The sequence below is a fragment of the Vicia villosa genome, linkage group LG7 (genome assembly GCF_029867415.1).
Source record: "Vicia villosa cultivar HV-30 ecotype Madison, WI linkage group LG7, Vvil1.0, whole genome shotgun sequence".
Taxonomy (NCBI): domain Eukaryota; kingdom Viridiplantae; phylum Streptophyta; class Magnoliopsida; order Fabales; family Fabaceae; genus Vicia; species Vicia villosa.
Window position 1 is genome coordinate 57,502,019 of NC_081186.1, and position 10,925 is coordinate 57,512,943.

Genomic DNA, 10,925 nt, shown 5'->3' on the forward strand with positions numbered 1-10,925 from the left:
GGGCAGTTAATGTTTTTCGTGAGGAATATAAATAAAATGAAAACTGTTTTGAAGTGATGTAAATGCAAAGAAGACTAATTGAACAATTGCATTGAATTCTATTGGACTGTGGAAAAGTTGCAGGTATGTGAAGAGTCCATTTAGAGTGTTATATAAGTAATGTGTAGGAAGTTTGAAAGCACTAAAAACTGAAGCAGTCATCATTACTCTGCAACCAATAGTGTAAGCCGCGAACTTCTGAAAAGATGGAAGGAAGTGTTGATCAAGCAATGAGAGGTAAAGGTAAACATATCATTTGAATGGTTGTTCTGTTACATTTTGAATTTAAAAGTTATATATGGTTGCATGCAGGTGAAGAAAACTCGGTGAACCAAATGGCTATGGAGAAAGCTGTCACTTGTGATAACTCTGTGTATGTTTGAATTAGCTTATGTTGAGTATACGTTTTTATGCTTGAATTTAGAATGTTTGATAACACATTTATTTATTCACCATGTTGTTTGTTTCTATTATGTTTCAGATGCCATGAACCGGATGGTGAGGATGTTAGTTGCCATGCAGAGCAGCCTGCTAAGTTACGATATTGTATCTGGAAGCAAGATGTGGCTAATGGGAAGATGGCTCAGTCATGTCTTCTTGTAAGTTATTATTCGTTTTAAGCTTATTGTCTTTCCCTATCAGTTAATGGGATAATGTAATGTTGTTTTATATTAATATTGCAGGAAATTCCTGAGCATATTGTGGCAAGTCGCTGGCTCAATGGAGCAAGGTTTGTAGATTTGGGTGACTGGGAAAGAGAAGTCAGGTATGAATGTGAAGTTCATCATACCGAAAAGGTTCAGATGCTCTTAGGGCGTGGTTGGTACAAATTTGCCAAGGAAAGGTGCCTGCTTGATGGAGACTCTATGGGTTTCAGCATTAAGGATCCCGTCAGCAAGGAGATACTTGTAACAATGTTGAAAAATTGAAAAATGATGTAAAAGTTTGTTATAAGTATCTATCTATTAAACATTTTGTAATTCCCTGGTGGACTTAGCTCCACCTTTATATTAATATATATGATTTTGGTATTTAGATGTTATGCTATAAATATATTACTTCTGTTACTTGCATTACTAATATGCTGTTAGTAATATATATTACTGCTGTTACTTGCATTACTAATATGCTGTTAGTAATATATATTACTGCTGTTACAGATTTACCGTGATTAATTTTTAAAACTTAGACATTGTTAAAAACCTCTTTATACACAACATTTGTAGTTTTCCCCCTAAATTTCTTTTCTTCATCATGTATCAGTATTTTTTATGGCACAGTGTACAATATCTGCCTCTGGGGACGACAGGTAAAATCTGTCTGAAATCGCTACCGAAAACAACAACCTTTCCACCAAATACATCAGTTGAATTTTTGTTTGCACTCATAACATCTTTCAAAGTTCTGTCAAGCGATTCTATTGCATACTTATGCGCCATTGGTGGCTCATCCCATATTATAAGCTTTGTCTGTCGTAACATGTCTGCAACATCATTGTTGAACTGAAATATTATTACACATATATATTGTTACCTCCTGGAAGTAACAATATCAATTCCAATTACAATATTAAACTGTATGAAATCTACAATATAAAACTGTATGGATTCACATTACTCTTGTGATAACAGCTGTTATGAAACAAACAGATATAATATTAATGGGGTATGTTGGAAAGTTGATTGGGATGAGGCAATAAGTGAAGCATTATCTGCTATATACTTTATACAATGCAAATGGAAGGTCTTGTCATTATAATTTCAAAACGTTATGCACAATCTTTATATTACCTATTATAACAGTCCTTATTAATGAGAACATGAATGGACATTAACATATTTCTAACTCTCATGTGTACCTTTATTTAACTCAGTAGGTGATCCCATTCAATCCAATTGCAACAGGTGCTCAGATAAATGTCAACAATTTGAAGAGAATACATACAATGTCATATGCGCAGCTATATTAATTTTGATTATATATAACATTCAACAGAGCATTTTGTCGGTGCATGCTAGTTGTGTGGACTTCTCAGTAAAAAGGCAAGTTCATAGCAGTTGAATAGATGATTAAGGAAAAACAGAAAAGTCTTATATTAAGATAACAGAATCAGACTTACAAGTCTGATTTGTTTATGATACATAAGTGAGATAAAACAAAAAACAAATAAAGTGGAAAGGAAATAAAACAAAAACACACCCAAACATACTTAAAATTATGCAGGAACTACTAATCTATCTTCTCTATTTTTATAATTTTCTTTAACTTGTTTGATGAAAGTTCTCCATCACACGTGGCATACGAGGTTGTTGACTCGCTTGATGCGCCTGGAAAGTGTCTTTTTCCAATAGGAGTAAGTGGATCTGTGCTGTGCGTTGAACTCACATCAAGATCCTGTTACATAAGTGAACAAACATCACACAATTAATATTCAACAGTACATTAAAAGTGGAGTACATTTGAGTACAGTAAACGTCCTTACGACGACAAAATTAGGTTCGGATCAAACAGTGGTCATTGCTTCGACAGCAGGCTGTTTCATCTACAAATCATTCGAAACATAGTACAAAATCATAATATGCGCAAAGTCAGTTTACAATGATTTTAATTTGCATAACACATGCAAAGATTAAATTCAAATACCTCATCTGGGTCAAACTGATCAGCAAGCTCTTTCACAAAAGGGTCATTCTTCAATAGCATAACGACAGAGGCATTCTTCCAACGTGGTTGCCACTTAACTTTGAAAGCCATCTTGCAATCCAACATCTGATCCAATGCCAGTGGGAATTCCAAGGGATCATGAATGCCAGCCTGTAAGAGATTGCAAGACAAAGATCAGTTAACTCTGGCATAATTGTCTATGTTTTTCCAACGGTATGTAAACGGAAATACCTTAATCATTGTATGACGCAGCTGAGAAGCAGACAATCCCAAAAGTAACTCACACTCTCGGTCCCAAAATAGAAAGTTACAGCTATTCCCGGCATGAGTAACCTCAATCTCAATCTTATACCTACATTCGCAGTATACATAGAGCACTCAAAAAGGTCATGTTCAGTACCTTGACAATCACACATATAAATGAAACAACATAAAACATGTGACAAGGATGTTAACCTAAAAATCTCTGCCTCAGTGAAATGTCCAGCCTCACACTCAAACGGAGCTCTGTCACCATGCGCAATACATGAGCAAGCATGACAACCACGATAATACCAGCCATACGGAGAGGCAACCAGCATTTTAGTTTCTCCCACAGTCGCACAAAATGTAATCTGCAATTATGGAACCAAAAGATAATACGATACACAGTCAAATGCAACGGAAAAATGGAAATATATACTAAATCAGAATAAACGGCCAACAACTTCCAAACATACAGTTCTGAGTTTTATAATATCCCCAATAGGCATTACAACAGCCTTTGAAAGCAATTTCTGTACAGGAGTCATCTGTTGATTTTCAGAGTTCTGTGCTGAAAGCTGTGAATTGGAACCCTCCTGGCCAGACAACGTAATCATGGAATCCTTCGGAAAACTGTCAAAGGAAGACAGTAATGTAACAATCACATTGCATAAAAATTAAAACCACACAAAAGCGAATCCAGGGAGCATACCTTTCTATAAACTCTTTCATCGGCAGTAAATCAGTATTCAGACCAAGGACGGTAACATTAAACATGTTTGTCACGGACAGTGGAAACTTACCTATTCAAATAGAATGTTACATAACCATCTGTATCAAAATATAAGGATATCTAACACCAAACTTGATCAATTACTAACCCTGTTCCTTGACTTTAGCATATTGAATCATGACAAAAATAGGACCAGAATCATCTCCGCGCTCCTGCTTGAACTTCATGAATTGTTCAGCATAGGATTCCCAAAGCGTGCAATTGATAGTATTCTCACTGAAGAAATAATACAAACCATGTCATCTACATAGTCACATAAGATATGTTCGATAAATTATACAATAAATATGAAAACAAACCCCCCGTCACGCAACATCATGTTAATCTGCTGCTTCCGGGCACCTGATGTGGTCTGTGAATACCCAATACTTTCCACCATACCAATGACATCTAAAACACATACAGCCAAAAAAACCTTAAAATGAAACAACACATAAAAAACAAATCCAGTCAAACAGAATAGAGATAAAATATTCTACCTATTAGCACATCCTTGTTAAAGTTGCCGTTTATTATATCAGTAAATTTAGTAAACACCAATAGCTTTGGAGGTATTTCAGCGTTGTTATCATCCGTAACCGTAGTGCCAGCAGTAAACTTCAACATAAACTTATGAGACGAAGGTCTGAAAGCCGCAACATTAGCCTGAACCTTAAAATTGGAAACAGTGTAACTATGATCCAAGACCATTTTTTCAGAAAAAAGAGATACATGCGGTGCAGGAACAACAACATGTATGTCACCACCCTGGAAAAAACATTAAAATCAAACATACAACAAACCAGAAACAATATATGTAAAAACAACCGAATAATTCACTTCATTACCGATACATCAACAAAAATCATCTCAAAATGCTCCCTCTTGTTCGAAACAACTGTCCATTTGTGGTGCACACGAACAGAAACTTTCCAAAGTTCTTTGCTGTCATTGATGTCACATATTTTTGCTAATGGTCTTGCCATATTGAACACTGGTATGATACTGCAGAAAAGTGTAGCCAACCAATACCATAAGTAACCAAACCATGTAGGAGTTACAAACTCTTCATTCCACTCTTCATTACATAACCATAACCGATGCTGAAGCTGAATGGAAAGAAGCATATAAAGTCCTCATTAAGCATAGAAGCTGCATGGACAAACCGAACTTAATGCCAATTATATGAGACATCAATGGTGGAATATGGAACAACATACGTTCATTAATCATCAAAATTACACATGGCGCATCAAGAAGAAACAAATTCTGCTGTAAGACTAAGCCACTTGGCAGCACCACATAGAAAGTTCAAAAAGATAGAACTTTCTTATATTATAGATTAAATATTAGTGGTACAATGAATTTAATTTTTAAAAATTAAATTCTATTATAAATAGACTTATGAAAATTTTGAGTAGTATTTAATACTACGCATATACTTAGCTTTATTCATCGTTAATATAATGAAAATAAATAAATAAAACATATTTAGTTCAAATTGCAATGAGAGAGAAAATGTTAAAATAGAACCATAATATGGAAACAGTAGCAATTGCAATGTTGACTTGTGAAGCCATCCACATGGCAAGCTATAGAATCAGAAGGGTAAAGATGGTATTTTAAGAACATGTTATTTTCTTATATGATAGATTCGGAGATGCATCTACGAAGATATATTTTTAAGATGTATATCCGAAAAATGGCTTGATACTAGTATGACCAAATTATAAATCAAACCAACACCAGCATGAACTTGACATTAAATTAGAAACTCAACAATACATAGATATTCATTAAATCAAAAGTGTCCCTGCATCACTTTGTAAAATCACGGAGCCGATCACAGATTACCTTGAAGACAGAAAAATGAATTGAAAAAGAGAAGATAACTAGTGTGTATAAGGAGATTCTCATTCCCTTGTTAGTGTGACTAGTTATCTCTTAGTCAGGGCCGACCCTGGACCCGGGTAAGCAGGCCCGCAATGTAGGGCCTCTTAAAAATAGGACCCTCAATTTTCGGAGGTGTATTCAAAAATTATAATACTGAAATAATAAAATATATATTTCTTAACAAAAGTATTAAAAAACCTATTGTCTCTCGTTTGAGAATTAGTTGTGGCTTCTAAATTTTTAATTATTCTTTTTTACAACAACGATTTGTCTTCTATATGATTGATTGCATGCATGTCATTCTTTACAAAATTGACAGCAGATAAACAACTTTAGAATAGTATTAAAAATTAATATCAATTTATTTTGTCTTTTATCTCTCATTTTTAATTATAAAATAATTTGTATATAATCGATCAAAATTTTAATTATACAATAAGTTTGTGAAAATTAACATTTCTTAAGTTTTAATTATAAAATAATTTGTATATAATCAAATAAAATTTATAATCGAATTTTAAATCAAATTTTATTTCCGGTGATTATTTATTGTAATTCTTATAATTTTATTTTAATTTATTTTAATATAAATTTTAGAGATTATTTATATGTCATAATTAAATATTTAAAAGTTTGTCATACAATTAATTCATTTATTATCAAAATTTTATGATAAAATCAAATTCATTATCACTTGCGCTTTGATTTATTATTTTTGTGATCATAGAAATAAACTTTTTACGAATCAAGTAAACCTGCATATTAGGGCCAAGGCATGGTTTAGGCATACTCTTACATTTTCTAGCCATATGACTTGGTTTTCCGCAATTAAAGCAAGAGAAAAAGCCACTTTCATTTCTTTGAGATGGTGGATGTTGGCCAGAAATTGGAGCAATTAAGAAACTTAAAAGATTCTCATTCTTAATTCAGTTAATTATATTTCGATTTTGAATTCTTTAATGATTTGCAGATGGCTACTTATCTGTATTGAAATTCTTTTTATTGTTAGAAACAACTAAGACTTCACATTTTTTATCTTGTCTCCGAGATTCTTCCTCATTTTGGAGGAGATTAAAACGTCTGTATTTTGTTAGGGTCCATTTATTTAATTGCCCTGAGCCTCTAAAAAGTCGGAACCGACCCTGCTTTTAGCCTTCAGCTTGCTTGGGCAACAACTTTAGCCAGTGATGTTGGTTTGATCACAATTCCTTAGTTTAAAGAAAAAACGCTAAAGTCATACCAATTGCATGCCCTGCAGCGCCAACGCCTTCATTTGCAACCTCAACTGCTGGCTCTCCGTATCTAATATGACCAAAAGAAATAGTGAAACCAAAATCAAAGTCAATCATGTCATGATCACTAAAGATACTTGCACTACATAACACTAGCTCGGCAATCACAACTGATGAAGCACGCATGTCAAAAAATATGGCCTGCGTGGAAAAATTGGTATTTTTGTTATATAAACAAACTAATAATGGTATAAACTAAAGGAGGTGTTGAACGATGGAAAATTGTATGATATATTTTATTAGAATTAGATAAAAAATTACGAAACATAAATTTGTCATGATATAACATGATCAATCATCTATCTATTAGTAGTACATGGAAGTCGATTGAAAATGTAAACTCAATGCAGAACTCAATAACTCACTGTATTTAAAAACTAGCATTCCGCGACAATATGTGTGCAGTATTTACTACTCATAAAAAAACCATCCTTCATATATTGTAAACACCAAATGAAAAGAAGCAACTCAAGAACATATAACATCCTCAACATTGATTTTTTATCTAATCATGACATGAGCATATCAAGGGTGTGGTACCTGCAAAGACTCCGACAAACAAGTAAGTTATCATTTCAAAATAATTTTGAAAAAAAATAAAAGAATCATACACTAAAACAAAAGATGGAAATTCTAGAGATCTCTATTAACATCATCTTATCCATGAGTTAACATCATCTATTAACAAGTGTGTCATTTTGGCTTTACAAATAATATTTTTGAATGGTGTAAAATATGGTTCAGTAAACATGTTCTATTTCAATGTTTCCTAATGGAGTGAAATATTATTATGTAAAACGTGTTATGTTTTAATATTGAAAAATAAAAAAATATAATAATAATATTTTCTTCTCATTTAATATTAAAAACCGAGGTAAATATTATTGCTCTATTATCTCAGTTTAAATTTCAACTTAGAGAAAATTTTTGGGTGTGTCATCTAGTTTTGAAAATAATAGAAATGCAGTTGATAGGGATCGACTCCATGTGCAGATAACATTGCCCTTCGGTTAATCAAAAACCAAAGGATAAAGTGACAAGTTTTTATGGCATCCTTCAATACCTTGCTTGTGTAAGTGAGATTAAATTCTCTTTGTAACACCCTTCTAAATACCCCGAATAACATAGTGCATAATCAGAGTTAAACATGAATTTCAAGGGCGTCACAATTTAAAAAATTATACATTCCAGGTGTAATCATTTTCTACTGAGAAAACAACATATAATTAATTCAAACTCATGTTTTATCATAGTGTAAAATCAATAATATTTGGATACTCCATGAAACATCATTCATAAGGATCTAAGCCTTTTATTCCAACAAAAGAGGATTATCCAAACCAAATAATAAAGAAATAAAAGAGTATGATAACTCTAAAAACATGCGTTCCCAGTGTTACAAGTATTCAGAGCATGACACCAACACCTAATTATTAGACTAAAAGCGATAACTCCCTAAAAGCCATCCTCACCAAACATCTAAGCCACCTAGCTTCAATTTGAAAAAGAAGAGTAAGGGTGAGACTACATCATAAATTAAATAGCATTATAAATCGTCAGATATAGAATTCATAAGCAATTATCCACCCTACTTAGCATATTCAGATTAATAAATTCATACCAATCACAGGCACAAGTCAAGAGTATGTACCAATAACGCAACACAATCATAACACCGGATTTCATCCTAACATGTCACAATTTATACAAAGACTATGCAGACTCTTATGCATGTGGTACCAACGACAAATGAACCATGTCACCAACACTGATCCCTCAATTGGATACAGTCTCATCGATTCGTCCGCGTCACCAGAATAGAATCCAGTCTCACCTCCCATATCCCGGGCTTGGCTATTGACAATACACACCCGATTCCACACAATGGGAACCATTGTCACCAAGATGCATATGCATGCAAACCACCAAGCATGCAACATCGTTCATCAAAACACATGATAACAAAATTTACCATGACTAACATCCATTTGCATAACCAGCAGAAGCAATCACATTATAACAACACACATCATTACATATATTCAATTATGCAAACAACAAACCATTGTACATCATCAATTATGCAAAACAAGAATAAACCACATTTGGAGAAATCGATACTTTTCAAAACAAAATCAAGTTATTGTTTTTTTCTTTATTTTATATGGTAAAGTATTTAATTTAAGAAACAACATCCAAAACGGCGTCTAAAACGGACTTACGGCTTGAAAATTAGAAGTTTTTAAAGTTAAGTAAAAATTTAAGAAAATCTGTGGAACCCGGTTCCTCCCCAGGTGGGAACCGGTTCCTGAAACCCAGAATTTCCTCGCTTTGGATTTTTCCTATGGGAACCCGGTTCCTCCCACCTGGGAACCGGTTCCTGACGCTTCTGTAGCAGAAAAACTCCAATTTTATGACTTTTCTTCATTCCTACTTTCACTATCAACACCAAATACGAACCCACACATTATAGTGACCAATTTTCATCAGTTTTCATGATTCTAACACAACAACAATGCAATATAACTATCATCCATCAATTATAGCAAACCAATTGCATCATATTCATCAAATTGGGCATGTCAGTGTCAGAATCTCATAAACCCTAACATCCTAAATAGAGGTTCAAACTCTTAATATATTCTACCATCATCAAAACTATAATACTGGTTAATAAAGAATAGTCACCCCTTACCTTGATGGAGATTCTTGAATTGATCCTTGAACTTTGGAGTTTTTCCTCCTTCCTTTGCTCTTCTCACGTTTACGATCAAAATCTTTTCTCCCAACTCTTCTCTTGTTCCTTTCTTTTCTATTTTTCCAATAATAAAATAATAATAGAATTAGGACTAAGTGTAGAGCTTTTTACTCCATACACCCCCTAATTACCCCTCACACCCCAAAAGTCCAATATTATCTTATTTCATTGTTTTATGAAAACATAACATAATTTAGTAATGGGCTCAACAACTTAACACCCCCTCATTACTAAGTACCACACTTGGCTCAAAGACCAATATTCCATAATTCCTCCAATTAGTTCAACGAAAATACTAAATAATTCTAAATAATAATTTAATTTCCGATTAAATTAAAATTAGAAAATATGGGGCGTTACACCCTTTGCATTCGAAATTAAATGTGTTTTTTTTATAGTAGTGTTAGAGTTAAAATAACATGTAACAATTAAATGTGATTTTTATAGTAGTGTTAGAGTTAAAATAACATACAACTTAAGTGATGTTGATAATAGGCTTAGTAAAAATCTTAATCCAAAATCGTTAGTATTATTATATCATGACCTCAAATTTTGAGGACGACTATCGTTATAAAGACATAATAAAGAGGAAAAATTGTATAAAATATAAGAGAAATGATATTTGGACACCTAATTCCTACACTACATCTAGGGCTGGCAATGAACCAAACTAACTCGAAAATAGTTCGAAATTTGATTCGAAAAATAAATCGTTGAACTAGGTTCATGAACCAAGTGAGCTGAATATGAGCTAAAAACTATGTTCGTTAACTAAATGAGCTGAACTTGAACTATACATCGTTCGACTCATTAGATTCGTGAGTCAATTCGATTATATATGAGATAGATTATATTGTCTTTAAGAGTAGGTTTAAAGATTTGCTATAAATATTAGTATCATATTTTCTTCTAATCTAACGGTTTTAATTGATAATTTATATTCTCGAATGCGCAAAATATTTCTACAAATAATTATACAAATAAAATTAACATCGTATAAATTTCAATCTTATAACTTTTATTTTATTTCTATATTTTTTATATGAGAATGTCTTTTTTATATGAGAATGTGATAATGAATCTGAACCATTAGATTTTAAAATAAATGGTAGAGATTATGTGGGAATCTTTTTTTCTCTCTCCTACATCATTTATTTTAATAATCGAGGAGAGAGAAAAAAAGATTCTCACATAATCTCCACCCTTTATTTTAAAATCTAATGGTTCAGATTCATTCTCACATTCTCATATCAAAAAGACATTC

At 32.7% G+C, this 10,925-nt stretch overlaps 1 protein-coding gene across 1 annotated transcript; it reads right to left on the reverse strand.

Moving 5' to 3' along the window:
* Window positions 1-2,268: 2,268 nt before the first annotated feature.
* LOC131619124 (uncharacterized) lies at window positions 2,269-7,029 on the reverse strand. Its single transcript, XM_058890263.1, has 12 exons — window positions 6,852-7,029; window positions 4,567-4,796; window positions 4,219-4,486; window positions 4,039-4,129; window positions 3,828-3,955; window positions 3,659-3,749; window positions 3,423-3,579; window positions 3,160-3,317; window positions 2,935-3,055; window positions 2,683-2,853; window positions 2,549-2,581; window positions 2,269-2,433 (listed from the first exon to the last, which is right to left on the reverse strand). The coding sequence occupies exons 1-12, from the start codon at window positions 7,027-7,029 to the stop codon at window positions 2,269-2,271; spliced, it is 1,791 nt and encodes a 596-aa protein (XP_058746246.1).
* Window positions 7,030-10,925: the final 3,896 nt, after the last annotated feature.

Bases quoted from the DNA above. Each gene is read 5' to 3' on its own strand.
- LOC131619124 (XM_058890263.1), bottom strand. From the start codon at position 7,029: ATGCGTGCTTCATCAGTTGTGATTGCCGAGCTAGTGTTATGTAGTGCA. The intron at 4,130-4,218 runs GTAGAATATTTT...TATGTGTTTTAG, and splicing joins TAACAAGGATGTGCTAATAG to ATGTCATTGGTATGGTGGAA. The intron at 3,956-4,038 runs GTTTGTTTTCAT...TTATTTCTTCAG, and splicing joins ATGATGTTGCGTGACGGGGG to TGAGAATACTATCAATTGCA.